This window comes from Bombus vosnesenskii, unplaced genomic scaffold, assembly GCF_011952255.1.
Source record: "Bombus vosnesenskii isolate JDL3184/JDL3185 unplaced genomic scaffold, Bvos_JDL3184-5_v1.1 scf7180000016274, whole genome shotgun sequence".
In the NCBI taxonomy this organism is placed as follows: domain Eukaryota; kingdom Metazoa; phylum Arthropoda; class Insecta; order Hymenoptera; family Apidae; genus Bombus; species Bombus vosnesenskii.
Genome location: NW_022884343.1, coordinates 594,909 through 622,622, shown reverse-complemented (window position 1 = coordinate 622,622; position 27,714 = coordinate 594,909). Strand labels below are relative to the sequence as shown.

The window sequence follows — 27,714 nt, the reverse complement described above, 5'->3', positions numbered from 1 at the left end:
CTCGAATTTCAAGCAAAAAACTTTCGCAGATAAACTCTGTTATCGCGCCAAGAGCCGTTGCACGGTGTTGGTAAACGTGCCGAGAGTTTTTTTGCGCCAGCTGCCAGCGTTTGCACGTTTCGGGAACTCGCAGAGAGCGACGCGAATAAATCGGTTTTAATCGCTCATTTTCGAAATCTTTTTTTCGAATGCGAAAGCTGTCGAAACAGGCAACAGCCTGCCGTTGAAATTAAAACCACTCTTTTTATCAGCTATGAGGTTTTTATTATTTATTTATCAACGATTGCCGGGTGATTAAATAATTGTACGAAAGGATCGTATGGCTGGAGAATTATTTTATTTACAATCTTGAGATTGAACGGTTGTCAGAGATCGCGTTTCTTTCGCGAAACTACTCGCGATCTCGTAAACTTACGAATTTAATAAAATATAGAATAATAAAATGTTTTCCTTTTTTTTTCTGGGAATGAAAAATCGAAATAAGAATGGAAGAAGGTAGGAGCGGCGAAAAGACACGAGTTAAAAGTTTCTTAAAACGTATCAAATTTATTTCTGCCTCTGCGTGCACACATCTCGATCGCTTTTGGCAAATTCTGAATTTCGTAATTTTAAAAACGCAATAGATCGAAGAATTCGATTCTTCCGTGACCTATCCATTCGATAAACGAGGCATTGAAAACAATCGGCAATCCTTTCCCGCGTTTTATTCACAGACAAAGAATTCTACGAACAATTTTCATTCTACGACGCTTCCCTCTCTTGTCTCCCTCTCGGAAACTTTCCATCGAAATTACGCGAAACTTTGCGCCGCGGTTCGGAAATTACGTACTTCGTAGAAAAATATACGTAAGAGGAGATGATATCGATCTAAGAAGAGAACGAATCGTTTGGGAAAATCGGTCTGCGCAACCGAGAAGTCCTTCTCGCCTCACGTTCCGCCAAGTTTCCGCCTCTTCTCGATCCTCGATCCTTTACTCGGCCCTGCGATCGTCCCCCACTTTCGGCTTCCGCGACACGATTAGGATTTCTCGCTCGAATTGTGAACTACGGACCATCTGAATACGATTCTGCTCGCTGAAACCAATAAGACAGTGGATTAACGTGGCTCCAACTATTTTCTCGCCGCCTCTTCCCCTCGGTCGTATCGATCAGTCGCGGAAAGTGAGATCGAGCGAACAGAGCGGAAACCGACCAAGACGAAAGAAATTTTCCAGCAATTCTCGATTCTATCTGTACGAAAGAGGACGACGAGAACTGTGAATCGTCGAATGCTGTGTGCGCGTTCGATGCTTGAGATGCTGGAGTGCGTGCGCTTGAATATGTCGTGCTCAAACGGATCTCGATACAAACCGTTGTTTACTTTGTCCTTTTATGTAGAAACATGATAAACGACAAGTTTATTCCGAAAACGGCAGAAATCTCGCAGAATGAAAAGCGAGGATCATTTTCTCGTTCGAAGAACTGAAAAGGGAAGATGCGTTAAAGATTGAATTCGGAGACCACATTCGTGTATGCAGTACGATGGCCGGCATTTTCAATAAATATTGCATTAATAAAGTAACTCTTAAGTATTACACGCTTTATTGTTACTCATAAAAGTGCGGCATATGTTTGCTTTTAACCACGAGATGGTCAAGCGCAGGCGTAGCCGGACGAAATTCAAAGTGGATTCTCTCGAAAACGAAGCCTCGAATGAAAAAAATGTATTCCACGTTTTCGACTTATTTTTTCATGTACAATCACCCTCTCCACGGTTGTACCATCGATATACATTGTGTATAAAATCAGCGCGACGGTCAATACGCCATATATATGTTCCCATACAACTACGTTCTCAAATAAAGAAATTATGAAATTGCCTCTATAATTAATTCAGACGATTAAGAAATTATCGCCAGAGAGTCGCTTCGGTTAACGCGTGAATAGATTCTTCCGCGTGACGATATCGAGTCTTGGAACGAAGAAATCGCACAAGTTACGAGTCGCCCTGTTATCATCCCGCGTTTGTCCTGCGGGAAACAAAACGTAGCAGGAGGCTAATCAGCGACAAGTTGGAACAAATGGACGCTCTACTATCGCTATTCGCTATTCCTAATAATCCCGATCCTGCAACTGCAAAACCTACCATCGCCATTCATCATCCTGCAGCACTGTTCCGACGTTGTCCGCTATTCAGACTCGGTAGTCTTGCAAAGAAACAGACATCGATACAGCAACGACGACACGATAGCGCCACCGATTGGACCAATCCAGAAGACCCAATGATTAGTCCAGTAGCCATTCCAGATGGCTGGACCTAGTGTCCTCGCCGGATTCAAACTGCAGCCAGTGTATGGGATGAAAATGAGACACAGGACGGTGATGCAGAAGCCAACTCTCATTGGTGCCGAGTCTGTGTTGGCGGCGTTTCGACAGTCCCATAGACCGCAAGCGAAGAAGACGAGAAGCCCAGTGGCCAAGACCTCCGCCATGGCACCCTGAAGAGTGGTCAGATCTGCGTGAATGTCCGTCATGCAGAAGGTGTCTCCTGCCCCCTGCGCGGTGTACATTAGCTGCACCGGTGTTATCACCTGCAGAGATCGAAGAATTCTGTATCGAAGAAGCTGGACGAGTTTCGATTGGGGTTCGATTTAACGCTAAAACTACCGACGTGTTGATCGAAATGTCGCATAAAATTGTTGTCACATTCAATGGCGGATTTAATTCTTTGCGGGCCCGAAGCTAATGATCACTTTGGGTCACCTTCGGCCCAGTCTTTCACCTTTCTAAAGCAAATTTATAGGATGCCACAAATGATTTTTGTTAAACCAATATGGAAATTGGCGAGGACACGATATTCGCTCAGGCTAGGTGAATATTAACTATGCAGAACTGCTGGCAGAAATTCAAGTGGAGGATTCGGTGGATTCTCGCGCAGCTTAGGAAACGCAACAATCCTCCTGGTCACTTTCGAATGGACCCATCGAGTCGTCGATGGGCGTCTCGAATATTCCAACAGCTATACGCGTTGACTCGACGAACGTTGTTTCAGCCGAGCCAAAATTCTTATCTCAGTCTTTGTAAACTGACAGATGTATTTTATCCGATTGCGACAATCGTTCATTGACAATCGTTCGTTGATCTTTTTCACAAACACTTTTGGGGCCGCCATAGCGTCACTAGCGTCAAGGTAAATCCGCTCCTGACTAGATCCGTGTCGTACCATTATATTATCGTGCATTGTTATAATTATCGTACGATCTTATTTATTACATATACAGGGTGATGCTAAAATAGGCCACCTAAATATCTCTGCTGTTATTGGTGACAGAACAGATGTGTGAAAGCAAAGATTGCACGATGTCGTGGAGCATATAATTTGATGTAAATAGTTCTTTGATAAATGGACGCGTAGAGGTCATACGAAGATCACTTTCGTTTTTTCAAATGGAACGATGTGCTTCTTTACGTACCATCTAGCGTGGCGTTTTAACACGCGTACAATGATCTGCACGTTGAAGAACATTCAAGGTCAATGAAAGTCAATTGCAAGAGAAAATGATATACTTCGTGTGAGCGATCCAACACATTGTTTTATGTAATGGCGATTTATTAACGTACCAGTGCACCGCTGATGCTACGTAAAGAAACGTGTCATCCCGTCTGAAAAATCGAACTTGACCTTCGTACGACCTCCAACTATCAAACAACCATTTACACGAAATCACATGGCGATACCACGCAGATCTGGTTCGCACATTTCTCTTCTATCTGTTTCACCCTATATAATCCTCATTACAATTTATTTATTTACCGTATTATACAGGGTGGTTGGTAACTGGTGGTACAAGCGGAAAGGGGGTGATTCTACGCGAAAAAAGAAGTCGAAAATACACAATAAATATTTAAAAATTTAAAAATTTAAAAATTCAAAAATTTTAAAATTTTAAAATTCAAAAATTCAAAAATTTAAAAATTTAAAAATTTAAAAATTCAAAAATTTAAAAATTTAAAAATTCAAAAATTTAAAAATTTAAAAATTTAAAAATTTAAAAATTTAAAAATTCAAAAATTCAAAAATTTAAAAATTTAAAAAATAACGTCAATCGAGACAATGATCTACAGATCCGTTATAACGAGACGCGATAAAGTGCAGGCGTACCGAGCCAAAATTCAAAGTCGATTTTCTCGAAAACAAAGCCTCGAACGAAAAATTGTTATTCTATATTTTCGACTTCTTTTTTCGCCTAGAATCACCCCCTTTTCGCTTGTACCACCAGTTACCAACCACCCTGTATGTATACTATATATACATTTATTTGTATTGTAAACAATATTATCGATCGCGCGTACAATCACGCGGACTAATCAAGAGCCAATCGACGGAAAAAGATCAGCAAATGGTGAACATTTCGAGTTCTACGCACTGAAAAATTGCCGACAAGACGCGCACGTACTTTGAACCTTGGTTTCTACGAATTTTACAAAACAGCAACGACACCAACGGTTGCTACGCAAACATATTTTTGTCCTTTGTATCTCGTGTCCTGTTAATTAACGCAAATTGCATCCCGCACAATTTTTCATCGTAGCGAACACCTTGAACTATCGGCTTGGCAACTAAGTGATTGCGGATTTTGTCATTTAATGGCAATAATAAATGCCGCAGTCACTTAGTACGGTAGTTGTAGCGCTAGTATCGAGCGGTGATTTACCCTAATCAGACCGAAGCCTATCAGTCCACCGATACACTGGGAACAAATGTAGAGGAAGGTCATGGGCAGAGAGACTTTCCCTAGGATCAGAGCTGCCACTGTTATGGAGGGATTTATGTGCGCTCCGCTGATGTGTCCAATACACTGGAAAGTAAAATAACACAGTGAGACAAGAAACATCAGGGAATATAAATATTCCTGCAGTTAAATATTCAATAATTAAGTAATTGCTAAATGCACGGCAGTGAACAGAAGAAAGTTTCAAATTTATACTCGTGTATGATAATTACGTTGCATCATAACTTTGCTGTACCGATAACACTCTTTGCTAGATTTCTATCACGCTGATAACAGTCATCTGCGTTACGTCTAATCGGTAATTTAATTGTTCTTGGCAATTGTAACACTTTCCTCTGCAATTATCGCGCGTTCTCGTGCTACTTTTTTCTTTCCACTTTCTATCGTCCTCCGCTGTAAGCGAACATCCTGGTATCTATTGGGTGGCAACTAAGTGACTGCGGATTTTGCCATTACCATTTAATGGCAAAATCCGCAGTCACTTAGTTGCCAACCCAATTAGTAATAATTTGGATAATCAAAGGGAGTTTGCTATTTCTCTGACATAGTATAAACGATATATCGCGAGTATAATTAGAAAAGCGAAATTTCCGCATGTCAGCCTCGTGATTATGACGACGACCGAGCAAGAAACCAACGATGCGAGGACAAAGGAATTTTCGTTGCTGCACGACAGAAAGTAATAAATTCACGTATCGACTTTCTCGCTTGCAATTTGAATTGCCGCGGCAAGTAAAACAGCCGAAATTGTAAATTTCGAAGAAATTGGCGAACTAGACGTTACGATAAATCAGTGAACCACTCTCGGTAAATTTTTATCATCGTTCGCTCGTTCCGTGGGTTGGTGGAAGCCACGAGCGGAGTCGAACACCGATAGAAAATGTATGAAATGGAACAGAGAGATGGCAGAGGCGTAAAAGGAAAAGTTGGAATAGAAAAGTGACAAGTCGGATAGAGATTCAAGAATTTACAAGCGTCAGCGTGATTGAAATCGAAGCTATTGCGAGTTCCCGGAAGTCTAAAGATAGAGTTTCAATCTAGTCGTTGACCCTCTGATTCCCTGTTTGGATTGGCTTGATTAGCAATTGTAAGCAGTGGATGAGTTTTAGAAGTGCCAAAAGCAAGAGGTTCGATCAAATCAACCTATCTGAACTTCATTAGCATCTGGTTTCTCGAGCAACGGAACTAGAATTAATTAGACTAACCCCGAATTAATTATAAGCCAGCGCGTGTATATCTGACGCATTGGCGAGTTGTTAAATTACGGAATAATTTATTAGCTAGAGCAACTGACAGCGTTAGTACCAAAGATACAAATAACGTAGCACAGTCGATATTCTTTCGATCGATCGACGAATGCAAATTTTTCTTCGGCTACCTTAGCTTTCACGTGGCAAGATAACTCTAAAAATGTGAAAATAGCTTTCCCACTATATATAATATGTTTAACTAGTATCCGGACAAGTAACTGGTCGATTTCTAGTAGCAGTATATCAATGAAATGTATATATATTAATTAGGTAACACTTTGACTGGCACGCGGAAATCACACGTTTCGCTCAGGACACCACGGGAGTATTTTTATTATTCAAAGCATATAATGGTAAAATAACAATAAGTTGACGATGTAAGGCAACGTTCCTCCCCGATGTACCGTTTATCTTATTGGTGGTCACGGGGATTACCGTGGCGCCTTGTTAACGGTTGATAGCGACATATTATAACAAGGCTTCGTTTACTTCAACAAACCATTCGCATTCGTTACTTCGTCGTAGGCAAAACGTGCAGAATATAGCGTTGAAACGTGTAGAAGATATTAGTAAACAGTATTACGATTATCTTTATGATTTCGACGAAACGTTCGACTGAAATGGTAGAGATAAAAGAAATTATGTTTCTGATAAACCAATGGTAGTGGTAGAATACAAGAGAGGAAAACGTGCTGTGGATTTATCGGATCGAACGATAGCATATTCTACGACACATAGAAGAACCCTCGAGTGGTGTACGAAATTAGCTTTAGAGTTACTGTTAAATACATCAATTTCAAACGCGATGATACTCCATAAACAAGCGACAACAACAAAAATCAAGGCATCAGATTTTAGAATGGCACTCGCAATACACCTTACACAGTGCCATTCACCAGAGCCGTGAAATATCCTTATTCGACAAAGATCGCGACGCGAAATGCAGAGGAAAGAAGGACAAGCGTACCTGGCGCGAAAATTTTGCAGAGAGTGCTATAAAATAATGTTAAACAGTTAGGATCAAAAATTGGTAAGAATCGGACCAAAAAGGCGACCACCTATCGTCCGGATTGTATCGATGAGCCACATTTGTGTTCAAAGCGTTTTAACACGGTGCACCGTTAAATGCAACGTTTCTTCTCATTTCTTTTTATCGACGTTCTAATAAAAATGTTTAATCGTTCAATGGGGCACTTTTTGTTTCAAAGTATCTTCTATTTATCGGTTATATCGAAAATGCCCTAACTGTGAATTTTCATTCAATTTTTACAATGGTAAGAAGTTGAAGCGCGCTGGTCACCGATGACCCACGTGGCGTCACAGCAGAAACCGTGGCGGGTAATATATGACCCACGTGGCAGTCAAAGCGTTAACTGCGTTCGACGTGTACACGAGAGATTTCTAAAACTAAATTCCCCAGTTAACTGGTTGACGATGAACTAGGAAAGATCTGTGGCGATTATAAAAATCGCTGCAATATTATTGATCGTCATATCTTGTAACGAATAAAGAAATGTTCGGCTACTTTTGAGCGATGACGTACATATAATTTGTCAGCTACACGAAACAAAGAGTAGAGAAGATTGATGATATTATACGAGCATTGATCAATGAATTAATCAGTACGTTGGCAATCGAATTTTCCAAATGTCAGAATGTGGAATTAACCGTTTCCACCTGTGAATCGACTTATATACACGTACTGATAGAGACGTTAAGGAAATTACTGTGTATTTTTTATCTTCCAAGATACATTCGAATTGAAATTGAAAATAGTTTACAGAGGTAACAGTGTATACGTGAAATGACAATATATTTTTCCCTCGATTATACTCGTGTACGGTCTCCTCGGTTAAATATTGAATCAGGTGAAGAAAATCAAACTTCCTGACAGTGTTAAGAAACCTGTTTCAATCGTATAATTACAAATTCGACAAAAGTTACATAAGAAATAACGTAGTAAGACGTTGGTTAAACCTTGGATTTGTTTACTGCGTGGCGTCGATTCGATTGATCGTACGCAACGTGCATGAACTGCCTTTTGTTTCTCTAAAACATTGACTGGCCAATTCACGTCGAACGTAATCCCGCGAATGTTGCGTCGCGTTCAAGCGAGCAGCACGACTTCACCACTTAACTATACCACGTTCTGTCCCAACGAAGAAACGTGTCGATTAATTTAGAAGCTCGCGCGTTATCATCGCGTCGAAATGACCGCTCTGCTCGCGTTATCTCGTTTGCACGCAGACAGCATACGAGTTCGTAAAATAGTCAGGAATCTGTCCGTAGTTGCTTTTATTCGTACGAGCGGGCCAACACCGTTACGCGAGAAACAGCCTCATAGCGTGGAGTTATCACCGAGCCAAGTTTCACTCTCCTAGACTCTTCTTTTCAGCCATTCGACGTTAAAACATACTGCACGTTCACGCACGGGCTGTTATCTGTCGATGATATTTTTCATTCCCAGCAAATGTGTCCGAGCAGATAAGAAATGCACAGTAATTTTCCAGCGATCGTTACGACGTTACGCGCGTTAACTTTTGTCGTCTGTGACGAAAGAAGCCCTGGTTTTGCATTTGACCTAACGACAAGCCAAGATGTGGCACGAAAACTCCGACTCACAGCCACTTTCCAGATGCTCACCTGTATAGCTATCATGGCACCTAGTCCAAAGGCCAGAGAGATCTGCATCACGTTCGGATGAACACCCAAGCTTCCGATACACCCTGTACATCCAACGAAGACCAGAATGGCGGTGCCGATCGCCTCGCTAACGGCAATGCACAGCGTCTTCCAGCCGGATGCATCCTCTCTCATCAAATTGCTCAGCCCTGTAACGAGACAAGAGGGAGAGAACTATGATTGCCTGTGAGAGATCGAGGGACCGGATCGACGCGACGGAGACGTGATTCACGATCGATCGGTGTGTCTTTTGTCATACGGTCTTACGCTAGCTGAACCTGCGAGGCAATTTTTGTAAGGAAAGTGGACGCACAGTCATTGCCAGAGACGCGGTCGTCGGATGACGCGGCGGAACTCCAGGCCATGTTCTGTCGATGGAAAAACAGCCGATCACAGGCCCGAAGGTGGCCGCCAATTGGAAGGAGAATGACGATACATCGATATCGGAATTGCCGCGATTCTGTCAACCCTTTCGCTGCTATTTCATTTTTGATTCTGTCAGTGCAGCCGAATTGCTCAATGCTCGATAACACGGTCATCTTACGATCATGGTAGCTTCTCGGTTTGGCCATAGACTACGTGGATATTTTTAGGTATTTGTAATAAATGGAATTTATTGAAATAGGTAATTTTCCTTAATTGGGTCTTTGACACGGCTGTAGGTCACTTTGTTTAGATGTTAGTACGAAGCAGAAAATTGTTCACGCGTCAGCATTGGATTCTAGGAATGACGTTACGTCCATAGGACTCCATAGAAATTTTTAGGTACTTGTAGTAAATGAAATTTATTGAAATAGGTAATTTCTCTTAGTTGGATCATTGACAAAACTGTAGGTCACTTTGTTTAGTTGTTAAGAAGAAGCAGAGAATTGTTAACGTGTCAGCATTGTATTCTAGGAATGACGTTATGTCCATAGGACTGCATAGAAATTTGTAGGTATTTGTAGATAATTGGAAACATACAACGGATAGCATTCTTTGATAAAACGAATAAAACGATCAGATCCAATCAATGAATACATCAGTTACAATAATGAACGCAGTGGTGTCCGAGTGCGTTCCGTAGCCACTGTATAGACGTGTTCAGCTCTGTTTCAATCCTTGCCAACGTAATCACGACTACGTCGTGACTCATTGCAGCGTAAATGAAATTTCAAAATATTTAATATAACGCGGGCAACTTCCGTGCTAAGAGTTGGAACGCTTTTAGCCGTCGTAAATTTAAAATTCCTCATAACAAGGTCTGTCTAATGGATCTAGGAATATGGTAATGGCAATGCTGACCGATATCGCTGGCGCCAAAGTAAACAGAGCCTCGGTTGGAATACAGATGTCAAGGAGATGGCTATCGGGCGAAGAAAGAGGTTTAACGAAGGGACTCGCGGTGAATGCATAATGAAGAGGGCAAGCGGGCAGGCAAAGGTGAACATTAGAGGCGGCACGAGCTGATATTCGAGCCGAACCGGAAGCCGGAATAACGCTGGCGAGCACGTGCGAGATTTTCTTGGCGCAACGAAGATCCACGCTCGATCGCCTGCAATTTTCTTAATTACGTCGGGGGCCTTCCCCTGGCTGCGACTCATTAGGGTAACCGCGAACGTGCACGCTCGATCGATGCCGCTTCCAGATGAAATTGCCCCTGAATCGCGCGAAATTTCATCCTTCCTGGCTGCCGAGTCTCTCTATTTCTGAATAGAACGTTAGACAGAGACGCGGAAACGAGATTAGAATTCCTGGAAGAAACCTAGTCGCCCTCCGGCTCTCAATAACAGCCGTTTCGTTCCTGCACTTGGTTAAATTCTAGGTTATGTTACTTTTGCAACGTCCTGTAGATGCAACTGTGCGAATATGAGAATTTATCGGCAATCAAATTCGCATTTGGGTTATCGATGAAGCGAAAGTCTCGATGAAACTTGTTTAATTCGAGGGTTACATCATTTTTGTAGCGTCCTGTAGATGAAGCTGCACGAACACGAGAATATATTGAAAACCTGATTTCCACTTGGCTTCCTAATAAGAGGTATTGTAAATCAAACTTGGTTACTTTAATAATTACATTACTTTTGTATCATCCTATGGATGAAACCGCGTGCAATGATGACAGGAATTTATTGGAAACTTAATCTGTATGTTTGGATTCCCAGTAAGAACTAGTCTGTGATCAAATCCTAAATTTTGACAAACCTCACTTTTGTACCATCTAATAGATGAAATTATGCACATATTGAGAATCCAACTTACTGTCGATAAGTTTATTTAGATCTTAAACTGAACATGCAAATTTTGTATCATCCTACAGACTAAGCCTAGATACATAGCAAAATCACGAAAATATTCCCAGAACTTAACTTACCTATGAGCTTGCAAACCTTAAGCAATCTCTATATCGTAAGAAAAACAACTTACTTTCGATATCCAAACAAGAGATGTCCTACCACCGAAGCTATTCCCATTTCACTTTTGTATAGCCCTGTACGAAAAAAGCGTCTATTCCACGCCTATGAAAATATACTAAAAACTCACCCATCGATAAATATTACCAAAGAATTTACGTCTTGACAGAATGCGTCATTAAATATTGAATTATGTAACTCAATACGTATACGATCGACTAATGAATTTAAAAATCGTTTATCAAATTCGTCCCCTGTGATCTTCAAACAGAAATATATTATTTTTAATAGGAAATTGCAACGAGGCTTGTACGCTTGTGTTGAACGATTTGTAGGCTTGATTACAAGTGCTTCTGTTCTACTTATCGTGGATGCGAGCAGTAATCTCGGGTCACTGTTACGTATACGTGTGCCAGGGTTGATAAAGCCGGTATCAGCGATGAAGAAATCAATAGCATAGGTCAAACGAGCAGTTTCTGAATAATCTTAAAAGATACAGGCGAAAAGTTTCGCTCGCGATGCAGCGATACATATATATTGCGTAATTTGTCTTCTTACGAAACCCAGCAGCATCGAATAATTTTTTATTAGATTCGTGTTTATCGAACATCCTCGTTTCTGGTATTTCCTAATTGCTAATGACAGAACAAAATTTCGCTATATCTTTCTAACGTTTCTTCTCGTTTTACATAGTCCAAAGAATATACGAAATGCACTTGTTTATTTGTAAATTAGCGAGGTTTTGTAGCTTCTGAGAAAAAAAAACGAATCATCGCCATCAATTGTAACCGCGATTCTCAGGTAGCTCAGAGATGACGCGCTGAGTGAATCACTCTATACATCTGTTCGTGTCATTCTTACCAATTATCCCCATAATTCCCTAGAATTTAGTATTTCATGAATCACCCGATACGCTTTAATAAGCTAACGCTCAGCTTCAACTTTCCACTCTCGAGGTATATAAGAGGAAAAAAATAAAAGGAAAATATCATATAGACATTAATGTTTCATTAGGTTTACTATCGTGATACTTTCGCGCGGAGAAAATGGCCGCCATAACCGTTACGGTGAACCATCAAAAATCGCCTAAGTAGCCTTAATGGCGTCAAACTTGGCAAAGTGCAGTTTCAAGTATCTCGCGATACATGTTTTATAACGTTGCGATACAAAGTCACAGTTTCGGTGAAAGTTTCAAAACTGAAAGAAAGATACCTTTGAGGTTAGGTCTGGGCTAAGCTCGAATTAGTTTGGTTCGGTTTGATTTGACTTTTAACTGGCTTCCAGTTGAGTTCAAATATGAGTCTAGGTCCTGACCATCGGAACGTATTGTCGCGTAAAACATATTTCTGAAAAATCTAACAGGCCTCGTGTTCGTTACGCGCTCCTCAATTTTTCGACGGATCGTGATATGTCAAATTCTTCGCAAAATTACCGCGTATCGGTGTGTATAGGGTTAGACGGAGAATATGCGGAGGCACGTCTGCCCCAGAATTACGGCAGAGTTCTCGTGATTAACCGTGTGCCGGCCGGATATAATTAGAAGGCAACACGTGTCACGCACAATTTCCATTAGCGTCCCATCGAGAGTGACAGTGATCAGTCATTGACGTTTGCCACGGCTTTCAAGTACGATTCCATGTTGATGATAGCCTAATTATTGGAAAAGGATCGACTCTGGTGTTATTCATCTCTGTAGAGTGAGGTGCGTCAATCTGCACATTCACAGGGGACCGTTCTAAATAATTGCGCTACTATCATGAATGAAATTTTACTTTAGTCTTTAAACTTATCACTTGCCAATTCATTGGCATCGCTATCATTGATATCGGTACTGATTGGTAAATTATTATACAAAAGTCGTGGTTATATTTCACCTTCCTTCAGCTGATTTATGGAAACCAGGTAAGGTAACCTATTAAGGAAAAAGAAACTAGAGTATCGATAAACAAATTTAGAGAAACCGGTTCTTAGATTCAATATACCTAATGAATACGTTGATAAAATAACACAGGAAGGAGAAACATTTAATCACGTGGAAATCAAAATATACATTGAATAAAGTTAACGAAATAAGTATTTTGGTTCAGTGCTTGAAAGTGAATTCATTTTAGAACACTGTTCTAAGATGTTGCTGATATTATAATTGAATACTTTCGAAAAAATGTTTGTTACATAAAAGTAAGCGATGTAAGTCATGTCTTATAGAATGAGTCGTCGGATAATGGTGGCAACACGCTCTAACCGTTGTTGCAAATTTGAGTTAAGAATGAGGAAGTGCCTCTCTCACTTATTAGTGTTAGAACCAAAGTTCCCCTTTTCAGAGGATTGTGTATACAAGTTTGCGATGATATCTGGTGTCCATAATAGCAGAATTGCGAGGGATATAGGTGTTGCCGGTAATTACGATGAAAGTTACCTGCTCGTAATTAGGATTCGAGAAAGTAATAGTTCGTGATTTAGAAAAGAGTGAAAGGTTGATCGTCTACGTTTCGAGCATGAAACACGATAAGAAATGGCCAGTTTCCCCATAGCTTGCATCAATTAATATTTTATGGTAGTAATCAGCACGCCATCTGCTCTTAGTGAGAAGAATCATTAATCACTCGATAGTGTGGCTCGATAAAGAAGGAAATGGTTACGTCGATAAAAAAACGTCACGATAGAAAGTTCGATAGCGATCGATTTTTCACTACGTAACGTATAAACGGTTAATTCGCGTGAAATGGGATGAAACCACCTTAATTTAACATTCACACGATCGTCAAGTACATTCAGGAATAGTTGTTGCTGACTTTTTCTACATCCATATTTCTAATTAATGTTCTGTGTTTATTGTAATAAAAAATTCATTATATTTCTTCAACTTGAAGTATATAATTAAATTCAGGTTCACAAAATCTTGATTTACACCACGATGATTTTCAAACCTACTAATTTTCTATATTTATTTGACATATTTTTTAAAGAGCCTGATTATCTTATCTTCTCGCCAATGTTTTACGTAGATTAGAAGATGTATCGTTATCTCTAATGAAGATATTCCATAATAAAATTAAATACTTCGTTAATTGAATTTTAGGTTAGGTCATGTCCAAGATTCCAACATGGTTCTGACCGCTACTTCTTAGGGCTCACTTTTGCATCACTCTGTATATAAAGCTCCGTGTTTATAAGAACTTATTGACAACTTAACGTACTTTTGGATTTCTAATAAGAACAACTTTTAATCAAAGCTGTTTAAATATCGATTTACATTACATTTGCATCGTCCTGTAAACTAGATTCCACGTCTAGGAGAATTTATTGAAAAGCTAACCTATCTCCGAATGTTTTGCATAGATTAAGAAAATGTAGCGTTGTATCGCGTGATTTACGAGCTGGCCGGTGTTAAATATCTCGATACGCTCGAAACTGAAACAATAGAGTTCCTCTCGAATTAATAGCGTGCCGAGAGACTGGAGTAGAAAGCGCGCGCGGAATTAATTTCTGTCTCGCCGCAGTTTAGTCGTTCCTCGGCCCATATAGCTCGCGATTCGACGAGAGCACGCGCGAAAGCTCCCAAGATCGAGGACTACTTCTTGCTCGAGCGTTCCACGCTCCAATTAACGTCGCCTCCGCGCTTTCCGCAACACGTTCACCCCGACCATCTCTTCACTCGACAAATTCCCCAAATATCTAGATAAGAAAAAAACTTGCTGTCGTCAAATTTCATCGATTAGCCGATTCTGATTCGCTTTATCTGATATTTCATTTGGTTTCCCTTTAAATGATAACGGATGATTAAGTTTAGATCTTCAATAAAAAAAAAAAAAACTTGACAAATGTGTGTAAACAGAAAACGATTGGGAGACGAAATTTTATTGTAAAAAGCATTTGAAGCAATTGGATTAGGTTTGAACTAAGTTTGAGTTCGTTTGATGGGGTTGAGTCAGGTTTGAATTAGTTTTAGCGATTGGGTTTGAGATAAATTTGGTTTAATTAAGCTCGAGTGTTAATAGACTTAAAAGTTTAGTGTAGATTAGTCAATTGCTACGTTTGTTTGAAAATAATTGAAGCGATTTGATTAAGTTTCACTTAGATTCGAATTAAGTTGGAATCAGTTTGATTATGTTTGGGATAAGATTTAAAAATTCCGTTTAATCTTTGTTCGAGTACAATACAAGATCAGTTTTGAATTAACTGGCAATGAAAACGAGTCAAGTTCTATTTAATTAAAAAAAAAACATTCAAACCATTGAAATCTCGAAATCATCAAAATCCTCGTACATTTATATAAAAGTGCCTGATACGAGTGCTTATGTTTGCGTTCACAAGGAACTATCATGTTGTACATAATTTGAAAAATACTTCTTATCGATTACCATATCTCGCGAGTCACGAATATAGTTGACTAACAACAAGTTAATTAACTCTACCGGTCACCTTTTCTGAAAATTAAGCGATTGGGCTAGCCGATAAGTTTTGTCTCTTCGTCGCTTCGATCGTCGTGCCATCGCCAATTAATCTCACGAATTCTACTACACAGCTACGACAGTTACACGTGCGACATTGAGCCAAGTTGGCAGTGAACGTCCACTGACCGCTCTCCAAAACGACACAATTCCTACTCTTTCTCTCTTTCACACGCTTCATTAACTGGTGTCTAATAGAACCGTATCACGTACCCACCATAATAACAGAAAAATTGCTTTTCACCTTAAGTCCTTCTTTACTGAAGTCTCGTGCTCAAAGAGTTCGTTTCTTCCCCAATTTACTATATTGTAATGCAATTTAACACTTTACCGACCGATAGCCGACTAATCGGATTTTTGTCGCCAACGCTTATCGACCGATAGCCTATTAATCAGCTCTTTATCGCCGACAATCTTTTTCACTATTCGAGCAGTAATTTGTTATTTGGTACTAAAGTGCCTTGCTCAGTCGCGTCAGTTGCGTTGCTTTGTAAGCTGCCACGGTTTTATGCCAATTCGAAAAACTTACCGTTCGCGATGAACGAAAACAATGGTATTGGAGAGTCTAAACCGAAACAGAGCCGGCGCCAGGGAGAATCCGCGCCTGAGCTGCCGGTTGGACGTGCGTATGCTGTTGTACCGCTAGGGGTCAGTAAAGTGTTGAGATATGTAAATATCCACAGCATCAATCAGGTTACTTCACTGCCTTGCTAATGATAAGGGTGTACCATAACTCATGGGACCCATTTCACAGGAGGCACAAGAACGTGTGTGCTACCTGTCCTCGTTTCAAAGTTATGTAGCCATTTTCGCGTTTCATTAATTCGCGACTGACTTACTTATCGCTCGGTCTGTCCGCAAGCTCGCGACCGTCGTATCAAAGAATTTCGCAACGTTCCAAAAATTCCAGGTGTATAGTACTTATCCAACTCCTACGAAGATAAGTAGCTGCGAATTATGGAAACACAAAAATGGCTCTAACTTGGAAACTAGAACAGACAGCACACATGTTCATACGGACCTCTTTCGTCGTTCTTGTGTCTCCTGAAATGGGTGCCTCATGTTACGCGCGCCAATTTTTGTAAACCTGACTGTCTCGCGGGTACCTGGGTTCCTCAAATGCTTAGTTGAAGTCTCTAGCCCTATAAATATCCACATGACGCATATCTGGCTGCGCATGAAAGGCTCGTTGCAGTTACTCGTACAACCTAATGCTCAAAGTTGGAATTAGTTAAGTTGGCTTTGATCTTCTGCCAATTTACTACATTACGATATGCTTTAGGCTGCATAAACTGTTCGCAAAACACACGTTCCTGCACACGACAAACACTCGTTACGCTGGTTATCGCGATTTCTTGCTCAAAGACAGTACTAACGAGATTAGGATTCGCCGCTCTGCCAGTCACGCTTGCACGCATCGCGTCTAACTTTCTACACGGGCCATTTTCAACGACGCTGAACGCCTCGTAAAGACCAGTTTTCACCGGAAAAATACGTTTCAGGATCCCTGCGTGTTTATTAGCCGAGTTTGCAAGCGCAGATGACGAAGGAACAGGGCACTCGGATGTATTGCTGGTAGAGATCTCATGGGATTTCGCTTATCGAGGACTCTTACGGGCCGGAAAGAAAGTTGCGCGCGAAAGTATCTGGAACGTGGAAAACGAGGGAAATCACGGCGATTATATCGGCTGGATATCGTGGCGCCCCTATGGCCACGTTGTTTCGTGTGATTTGCGTTTCGCAAGTGGGACAGTCGTGAGAACACGATTCGTAAATGCTTCGCTAAATCAGGCCAGGCAATCAAACTGGCGAAGGTGTATCTTCAGGGTGGGAACCTTTCGTTTCTGTGCTAGTGTCTTTAGATTTCTCGTTTTCACCGGCGAGTCCAATTTCTTCGCGTTTGTCTTCTTCAAGGGGAACAGAACGACGTTGCAATGTGGTCAATTGTTGTTTCATACCTTTCGATCTTTCTTAACAAAATATTCATCGTATAATTGGATGGCGGTGGAAGTTCCTTGGAATTTTATTACATTTTCTAAAAGATTACTTTGCAAAACCAACGAATTCGCGTAATATGAAAAGAAGAATATTCGTTCTTGATCACTGCGATGTAACTGCAACGAAGATTCGGATTAGAAAATTTGTAGTTTATATTGTATCATAATTGTAGTTTTAAAGTTGACGTGTAGTCGAAAAAGTTACGGACGATAGAAAAAAAGGAGGGTTTCAAAGAGAAAATTACACGACACGCAGAGAAACATATTATACTCTTGTGTATTTGACTTTTCGGTGACCTTGAAATCTTCCGTGAAGTCAACGTTACAATTTTTAAAAGGAGACCTTCGTCTTTTATCACATGTTTTTGTAGTTGACATCCAGAACTTTTCAAAATAAACACGCGCCTTCCGCACCGTTCTTCACCAGAGGTTTCAAGATCGTCTCAAGGTGAAATACCTCAAGAGCACAGTACATCTACCTCGATATCGTGGGAATTTCGTTCGACACATTTTTTTGTACTGTTTTCGAGTTATTTGAGATATTTTTTTTCGAGATATTTGAGCGGTTTCAGGACACACTGCAAACACGAATTGTTGTTATCAACATGATAAAAGGTATCTAGTATACTGTTACTAAAAACCCACGTTCCAGTTATAAACTTTCTTTCAACCACAGCTGTACAAGTCTAATGAAATTACAACGCCGTGGGCTTCGCGAGACGCTGGATGACCCTCTTTAGAAAGGTTTTTGTATAGAAATGGTTACTAAAATTTCTCATTCGACAGTATGCCAAACCACGTCATTTTTCGTAACGTCAATTCCATCAATTTCTGACTATTAGAACGTGTTATAGTTTGCAGTCTTGGAAAGATCAATTAACATGTGAACGAACGTGTAATTCTTTCGTTTCAGTCAGTTAAAGTAATTAGCGATCAATGAATTTTTCTTGCCGCGTAGAACCTCTTTTTTCACGTGTTAATTCGACGTATTAATTGGTAACTTGTAACTGCATAGTTTCTCTAGTAACACTGGTTGAATTGTGCAAGAGGGAAATTAGCACGATTAGCCTTCAGCTTCCATAACGGTGCTTGCAGAAACCAGGTTCGAATCTGCTTACTCGACGTGCAAACCATGTGGTTTTTGCCATCGTGAGAAAGGACAAGGTATTCTTGACCTTTCTCGAAAGCCAGTTTCGTGGAATCGCGTTCACGTTCCATTTCTCGAAAATAAAATCTCGAATTTCGAATAATAAAATCTTTTAACTTCCATGATGCTAGCGACAGATGATATTGTTTAATTAATTAGACGTTAAAAATGTCTAAGCCTGAACAGCAGATCTACTTTCGTGAAAATATAATGAGACAGAGACGAAGTAACTATTCGATTTAATAGCTGAAACAATTTGCGAGTGTTCGTCATTAGTCTCGGGCGACTGGTAATAACACGATGCTAATTATCTCACACTATGTCACTATGACACGCAATAGCAGGAATAGAGCCATCTTCCGGGTTATTGTTCGTCGTAGACTTATTGAAACTTCAACACGTGTAAATATAATTCACCTGCTGTCCTTTAAGCTGCTGCATGGAAATTCGACGTGCAAATACAAAGGTTATGAAGATATTAAGGAACGAATTCGTCCTGGTGATATTCTATGCAATCTAGTAACATTTAGGGGCAAATCCTAGAAACTTTTAAGGGAACTAACTGAATAATAAAATTGTTGGTAATTTCCTTTGGATAATAAGAATAACATTATTCCTTAGCAGAGTGTAGTTGATTTTTCGATTTGAAAAAAACAACTAAATGTGCAAAATAAGCATAAGTGACTAAAGTTTCGTAAAGAACTATACGAGTAGATACGATCGTCGTGAAGCTTTTTAAGACCGAAGTTTCTTTAGACACGGGGAAAAATTCATTCTTGCCAATTGTTAGTAATAAAAACGTATCGTTTCCGATGTTTCGTAAGGGAAATGTAACGCATTCAAATTTCTAGCCAATTTGCCAAATAAAGCGTCTATAATGCGGGTGTAAACCGGTTAAACAGTACGAATAATGTGTTGATCAAGGCGGAAAAATAATAGTAAGCTATCACAATTTCACGAAGAAATAAACGAAGAACCGAAACGTGCACTTAACCTCTCTTAAACAATATCAATAACTCTTACCTAGTTATTTAATCTAGTTATCTTTCCCATTCGAAAAAGAAACTGGATCAGAAAACCGTGAAAATATCGTCTGTAATACGTTGCTTCGAGCAACGTGTTTCTAGCAAATAATAAATTACCAAAAGTTGACGAAAAACTATCAAAGTATAATCGTTGTGAACCTCCTTTGAACAACGATAATTCCTCTACGTCGATCTAGTTATTCGTTCCGTGGCAAAAAAAAACTAGACTTGGAAAAATACCACGTAATGTCGATATTTTCTCGTCTATAAGATGCTGTTTTCAGCAACGTGGATCACCTATGCAAATTATTTGATCGTTCTTCCCGATCATAAAATAGAACATCTGTTGCGCGCTGAACACAAGCAGAGCCTACCGATCACTCGGTGGTCACGGGTTTCGTTTCACGTGATGCAGTTTCCGGTCGATCACGAGATCTCTGGTAACCCGATTTCCTGAAATGCACGTCGCGTCGCCGGTACTTTCTTTTCTTTCACCCGAGGGGAACCGGTGCCAGCGAGCACCTTTCTACGCGGTACGATCGAATTTTTATCCACCAGGCCGCCTAGTGGAATTCCATGGCGAAGCAATGCAACCGGCAACCCACCAGACCCAGTCGAATCGTCCTTTCGTCTCTTTTTCTTTCTTTTCTTTTTTTTTCTTTTCTTTTTTTCCACGCGTCGCGTTTTAATCATCAGGTGAACGAACTTTTGCGGAATCGAAACTTTCGTCGTCGCGCCGCTCGCTTACATTCTCATTAAAAGGAACGTTTAGTTTCACGATAGAACTATATATATATCATCATTCTATTCTTTACGATTTATTATTCTATATAGCATATTTTAGCATTGCACGTTATGCTTTGTATCGCTGAGAAACGAAATTGTTAATTTATAACTAGACTGATATTGTTATTCTATCGGATAAATTCTACATTCTAATTATTCTTAAGCCTATTCGTGTAGGCAAAACACATATTCCAAGCATTGTTTGTATAAAATAGCACATTGCTTTCGCTTGTTCTTATTTGATTATTAACGCCGTTTCAGTGTGTTCCATTGTAACGTGGAATCTACACGCCGAGTATTGTTCAAATTTGTACATTTTTTATATGCAATGTAATTTGACTAATCTTTCGGTATTCGTCGATTTTGATGAACTTCGCGAAAGCGTTATACGAAAAAAGAAGATATCTGAAGAGATACAAAGAGGTAAGAAAAATAGCAGAGATAAATTTCCAACGAGTATATAAAAATTCACCGTCTTTTTATAAATTAACAATGAAAATCCGTTAATAATGAAAAAGAGAGCAGACTCACATGGTATTTTGAACTTCTTCGTGGCAGTCTGTATGCTGGAGCTCGGATTGAACGGGATGCCAACGCTTTTCGATTTTCCCGCTGTACTGGCGGTGATCGCACCAGTCTGTATTATCGAGATGCCAGTTTGCTCCATGTCTCACGAACTGGTCCACGTCAATCTGCCTGCCCGTTAAAAAATTCAACGTTCATTTCATCGATAGAACTGGTCGAGTTTAAAGGGAAGAAAAATAGGAATTCTTTCTTAGCGGCTATCTACGAGTAATTTTGATTATTTTTACAAATGGGAAATAATTTGTCCCGGGAATTTGTCAATAGCCATCCCATCGAACTCAAAGAAACAATTAAGAGAAAGGAAGGACAAAATAGGAGATCTTCTTTCAGCAGTATCCATAAATGGTTTTGTTCGTTTCTACAAAATAGGAGACATTTTAATCCGTAATTTGTCGGTGTACATTTCATCGAATTGTTAGAAATAGAGCAACGAAAGAAGAAATAGAAATTCTTTTTTTAAGAGGTGTCTATGAATAATATCGTTCATTTCTACAAAATAGGAGACATTTTAATTCGTAATTTATTAGTGTACATTTCATCGAATTGTTAGAAATAGAGCAACGAAAGAAGAAATAGAAATTCTTTTTTCAGAAGTGTTCATCCATAATATCGTTCATTTCTACAAAATAGGAGATATTTTAATCCGTAATTTGCCAGTGTACATTTCGTCGAATTGTTAGAAATAGAGCAACGAAAGAAGAAATAGGAATTCTTCTTTAAGAAGTATTCATCGACAATATCGTTCGTTTCTACAAATGGAAAATATTTTGACTAGGAATTTGTCAGCAACCGTCTCGTCGAATTGCAAGGAATAAATAAAAGAAATGAAAAAATAGAAATTCTTCTTTCCACTTGTAGTTTCGTTCGTTTCTACAAATGGAAGATATATTTTGTCGCGAAATTTCTCAGTGGCCGTCCCATCGAATTTCAAGAAACAATCAAGAGAAAGTGAGAGAAAAATAGGAAATATTTTTTCAAAAATATCTATAAATAATTTAATTCGTTTTTGCAAAGAGAAAGCATTTTGATACGTAATTTGTCAATAACGATCTCGATGAATAAATTTAAAGAAACAAGGGATGGAGGGGATGGATAGAGAAATGGAAATTGTTTTTAAAAAGCATCCATGAATAATTCTATTTATTTCTATAAATAGGAAATATCTGGATGCGGAATTTGTCAGTAGCGACGAAACACAATGGTAAACGCGTCGTTTTTCGATTTCGTTATCAGCGAGTTCGGAGACGCGTGTATAAGTGGGACGGGATCGTAAATCGCGGCTGACAGAACTGTGAAAAACGCGAGAAATAAGGCGGACGGCTGTAAATCGTTGGGAAGCGGCGCTTTTCTCGCGTCGTAACATCGAATTGATAAAGAGACACAGGTACTGTACGTTTCCTGTTTTCGCAAACCCATTCACTCTACAAAAAATGAAAGTTTACTATACGTTTCAAAGATTACATCTACTATTTTTCATTGATTTCGTACTCACAAATTTCCTATTTATAAGGAAATTTGACGAAGAAAGCAATCTCAAAGGAAAGAGAACACCTAATTTTCTTTCCTCCTCTTCTTCCTCGTATCTCGAATTTTTATTGGATAAACGACAGTAAATATTTTAAAAACCTGGTACTATGGTGTTTGTATTTCACTTTTTTCCACCTCGTTTGATATATTATGCGATTGCTGTTCGTAGCTAATTTATTGGATTGGCAATTAAGCGATTGCGGATTTTATCATTATCACCTAGTTAGGTAAGTAATAAAGTAAAGTAAAGTAAAAAAAATGCAAGTTTAGCAAGTAAACAAAAAATAGAAATTACCATTAAATAATTATGAATTTAATATTTTATAAAATTTAATATATATATATATGTATGTATGTATAATTTCTTAATTTATAAATATTATATTTATATAAATATTGTAGGTAATGTAATTTTTTGTATGAAAGAAAATAATGTTAGTAATTAAATACAGGTATATTAAATTAATAAAATTTGAATTATTTAAACCTAATTAGATGGTAATGACAAAATCCGCAATCACTTAGTTGCCAACGCAATATTATTTCCTATCGTCAGAAACAGACCGCAGCTGTACACTTTTGCATTTCCATTCTACCCCTATCTTTATGTTTGTCTGAACAGCGATCAAAAGAATTGAAGCTAAATACAAATTTACAATGCTCCATCTAGCAAATATCGCAGTACGTAGCCCGGATATTTGACATATCCTCGCGCGTTATGTGCATCTTGTGAATGTTCGTGTCGTTGAACTCTTCAAAAACTCAGAAATATTCGCGTAACAAATTGAAACGATATAACGTGCTGGATCGTTTGAATTTCAGCGTATCAATTAGTTGCGCTTTGGCTGGCTGAGTTTGCTTACCCGAACGTCACTGTTTGTATTTTCTTGTTCGAATTACGCGAACGAAAAATAACAGGTTGCAAGGAAAGTCAACGAGTTCCTATTATTATGAACCGCGATTATATAAACTGTCCGCCGACAAGTTCAATTAAACGTAGTTCTGCCGTGTTCTAACGATAAAACTCGAAGAATTCTTTCGATGAAAGAAACTCGAAGAAAGTGGCAAAAGCTCGACGAAAAGATCGCCACTGCGTGTCGAGTTTACCGCCGCATTGTAACGATGACTTTGACGAAACGATAGAAAGTGCGGGTCGTATGATCGAAACAGAGAGCAATTAATTAGCAATCTACCGTACCAGTGACACTTTGACGACGCGGATAATTAAATTGCACAGGCCGAAATTCAGGTAGTCTAATTGATATCGAATTCTACCATTGTGCCAAGGCTAATTGACGTTAAAGGGCACGTTATCGTTGCGTTTCCATTAACCGGCTAATTATACCACGGCAGAAAGATAGAGTCTCGGTCACGCGTTATCGACAGATCGAAACTTACCGTTCATGGTGTTAAACGGGAAAATTCGGATCGTTTCGCTTCGTCGTTTCACACGCAGTGGCTCGCCAAAGTATTTCAACGATTAACGTAGGAAGCTTCGAAGCTTCAACGAAAAAAAAAAAAAAAAAGAAAATAAAGGAAGAAAGACTCGCGAAGTTACGATTCTACGTAAGTCTTTCCGAATCTGCGTTGCGACTTTTTCCGAACATAAAATGTCGATAACGTTGTCCTGAAAGTTTCTTTCGTTTTGCGAGGAAACAATAGATGCATCAAGTATCTTTTGTTTTATATCGTTTTATTGGATTACGTACGATCCATTCTGTTCAAATAGAACAGAAATCGTTGTGCATCTGTTATTTTCTTATAAAATTAATTTCTCCTAAAATTTCTTATAAAATGTTATAGTTATGTGTAAAAGTTTCTCTCGTTTTATAAGTAAACGATAGATGCGCAGTATCTTTAGTTTCATATTATTTCGTTGGATTACGTACGATCCATTCTGTTCCAGTAGAACAAAAATCGTCGTGCGTCTGTTATTTTCATACAAAAGGAAAGAAACTTTTGCCACGGCCTGATGTATACGAATTTTGCTATATGTTTGTTGTATTGCATCATACGTGGTATATTTTTGTATAGAAGATGAAGATAGTGAAACGTCTTAATCGCGTAGGGAGATCAATAAAAATTATTATCATTATTATGATTATTCAAATCAGGATACCGGTTAGATCATTTAAAGAGTAAAGTCCACTTCCATTCATAAAAATACGAATTTGCACGAACGTCTGCCAACTACATATTAATAAACCTCGACAAAAATTTTACTTTCCCCATCTTCGACACTCGTCGTACGTATAAGCTGGCTATACATGGTGTGTAGTAATTTTTGAATAAATTTGTGTCTGCAACTATTATATACATTTCCTGATTAAATTTCACCGATATTATTACGATAGTCGTATCTCGTCGCAATGTTAATGCAATTTCAATATGCATCCGTGTAGGTATATTATAAATTATTATTTATAATATACCATTCATATAACATCATACGGTGTATAATACATTGAACAACCATAATTTACTCATCAAACATTTCTACACGTTGCAATATATTTTGCACAACGTACGTAACTTATTCATAAGAGGTGGAAAGTTTCCACAAATGTTCAACTGTTTGGCTGCATTATCGTAGAATTGCATGCTCCGTGCAATCAAAATCAAGTGGAACGATCGATAATCCTGATTTAATCCCCGGCCAAGGATCTCACGATAAGGATGTAATCTTTGTGTGGCGCGTTGTAAACATCGGAGTAGTTGGTAATCGAAAATTCCTATACGTACACACGTATCTGAAGTTTAACGTACAACCGTGACCAAACTATGGATTAATCGTCTTGGATATTCCTCTTTTAGCGATTTCGGGTGTTCTTGCTTCGAATTCCGATTAAAATACAAATAATTCTTCCTTTCTCCTCTCGTTTCAATTTAATTCTCGTATTTGCGAGATTTGATTCGTTTTATCGACTGGTTTAAATTTCGATTGAAATTTTTACGAGAACTTTTGCGTATTCAAGTCGAAGCTCGGGCTTCTACGTTTTATCTCGATTCGAATCGACGTTTCTACGTTTCGATCGAAATAAAAAAAAAAAAAAAAAAGGGAGGGGGAAATCTCCATATTTCGATGTAAACTCAAGTGCCCAATGTCAACGATCCACGCTTCGTAACGAAATCATTATCTTCCGTGCCCATCGAGATTCAAATTCAAATCTGCGAACTGTTAGAAATTTCTGAACGAGAATTTCGAACTTCCGCGTTTCACGGCTGGAAAAAATCATCGTGCAACGATCGTGATCGTAGGTAATCGTATAATACGCAAAGATAAGCAAAGTAGACGAAACGTAGTTTGGGAGCAAAAATAAGAGACAACGTAGTGAAAATAAATTCTTCAAGTACGAAATGTTTACGCAAAAATATAAATATTAATTTCAATTATTTAGTAAATAATCTACGTGCCACAAAATTGGGCAAAATTTGATTCTATGAAATTTCTTATTTCAATGAAAATCATTTAAAAACGAAAAATAATAAAAATAATTTATCCGTTATTGCTAATTTGCAAGTTAAATTTTATTTCCCACTTGCATCTAATCGACGAACAAATGATAATCTATAAACGAATAATTTTTCCTCCTGTCTTATCTATTTCCATTTGTTTATTAATTTGATGGTTAATTAACCAGACCGCAGTTGACACTTGCTCATAAAACTACTCGCTTTTCGAACGAATTGTTCGCAAGTATATTTGATCTTGGCCTATTCATAGTAATCAACAGACGTGTTATTGACAATCCCAAATTCCAATACACAATACTCTCTCTCTCTCTCTCTCTCCCTCATTGAACTGTTACCTACGTGTAAAAATAGATTATCTTACACATCGATAAGCAATAAATAAAAATAAATAGAAAGTAAACTGACATTCCAAAATAACGCTTAATTTCATTGTTTCAAGCAACGCACTCGAGCTCGTTCAAATAACAGACAATCCTTCCCCTTCTTCGACTGACCTGCTCCATAACAAATCACTGTCCATTGAAACAACTGTCTACGTGTAAATTTCTTCAACAATAGCCTCAACATTGACTATAAAGCTGCACGATAACCAAGACCAGTATACGGCAAAAAATAGTAGCAGTTTGATGTTCAACTTGCTTGAAAATGAAAAATCTACCTCCACTAGCTGCTCTCGCTTAGACCTGTCCCGCTTATTTCTATCCCTCGCCTTTATACAGCGTACCGATTATTATTCTAATATTCACCGGACGAGATCGATTTTCTACCGAAATTCCACTCGTTCCATCAGCTTAATAGAAACGCGTGTATGGGAATAAAAATTCGCAGTCCGGTTCTGCATAAAGTGACTCACGCTGAGACGAAGATCGATCAGCTGTGCTCCACCTCGTGTTACGTTGCGAGCAGGGAGAAGAGAGGAGCACGTGGTGTTTCTCGCGGTCACTCGGCCGAAGCTTGACAATATGACACCTGGACAAAAAGCGGCGGTTGGACTTGCGCGATTCGGCACAGCGTCGTAATGTCGCGTGGCTTCAACCAGACTGAATCGGCTCGCGACTCGCTTCTACCTCTATATGTAGAATCTCCTCCTCTGGCAGGCACTCTGGCTCCCGTTACTTCTGCCAAATCGATGCCAACCGACCGACATAGTTTCTCATCCTTTCGGACGGTACTCCCCTCGGACAATGCCATTCTTTCTCCGTAGCCAGCAAACGGATTCTGTGCCTTCTTTTGCGCGTCTTGCTCTTCCCGCGTGTTAATGAACGCGCGGCGTACTGCGAGCAAAATTGGCGCGATTATTGCATTGGCAACTAAGTGATTAGTTGCCAACGCAAGAGTAGGTCAGCGATTTGTTTGTTTATTTATTCGTCGGTATATTCCAAGATGGTTCGTCGTTAATAAACGATAACGTTATCGATGATCAGGTTGTCCGAAAAGTGTCTTTCTTTCACAGACACGTAACGACGCATCTTCATACAAACGTGAAACCTAATCTATCGAACGTTGTGATCTTTATCTCGATAGAATAAAATGGATCATTCGTAATTGGATAAAATAATAGAGAAATGTTGTGCATTCGTTATTTTCTTATACAACGAAAGAAACTTTTCGGACCACCTAATATG

The 27,714-nt window shown here is 39.1% G+C and overlaps 1 protein-coding gene and 1 long non-coding RNA gene across 5 annotated transcripts in view; one reads left to right on the top strand and one right to left on the bottom strand.

Moving 5' to 3' along the window:
• Positions 1 to 27,714, top strand: part of LOC117242642 — a 74,342-nt gene that overhangs the window by 32,991 nt on the left and 13,637 nt on the right. The window lies entirely within an intron of this gene.
• LOC117242640 (aquaporin AQPcic-like) lies at positions 527 to 27,282 on the bottom strand. 4 transcript variants are annotated; one of them, XM_033509491.1, is made up of 7 exons: positions 27,157 to 27,282; positions 26,943 to 27,058; positions 21,035 to 21,199; positions 8,666 to 8,853; positions 4,695 to 4,838; positions 2,126 to 2,570; positions 527 to 1,074 (listed from the first exon to the last, which is right to left on the bottom strand). In XM_033509491.1, the coding sequence occupies exons 3-6, from the start codon at positions 21,168 to 21,170 to the stop codon at positions 2,169 to 2,171; spliced, it is 870 nt and encodes a 289-aa protein (XP_033365382.1). In that variant the 5' UTR covers positions 21,171 to 21,199; positions 26,943 to 27,058; positions 27,157 to 27,282; the 3' UTR covers positions 527 to 1,074; positions 2,126 to 2,168. The 4 variants fall into 4 exon arrangements, with proteins under 4 accessions (XP_033365382.1, XP_033365383.1, XP_033365384.1 ...); XM_033509492.1 differs by lacking the exon at positions 27,157 to 27,282 and having other exon boundaries at positions 21,035 to 21,195; positions 26,943 to 27,147; XM_033509493.1 differs by lacking the exon at positions 27,157 to 27,282 and having other exon boundaries at positions 26,975 to 27,147.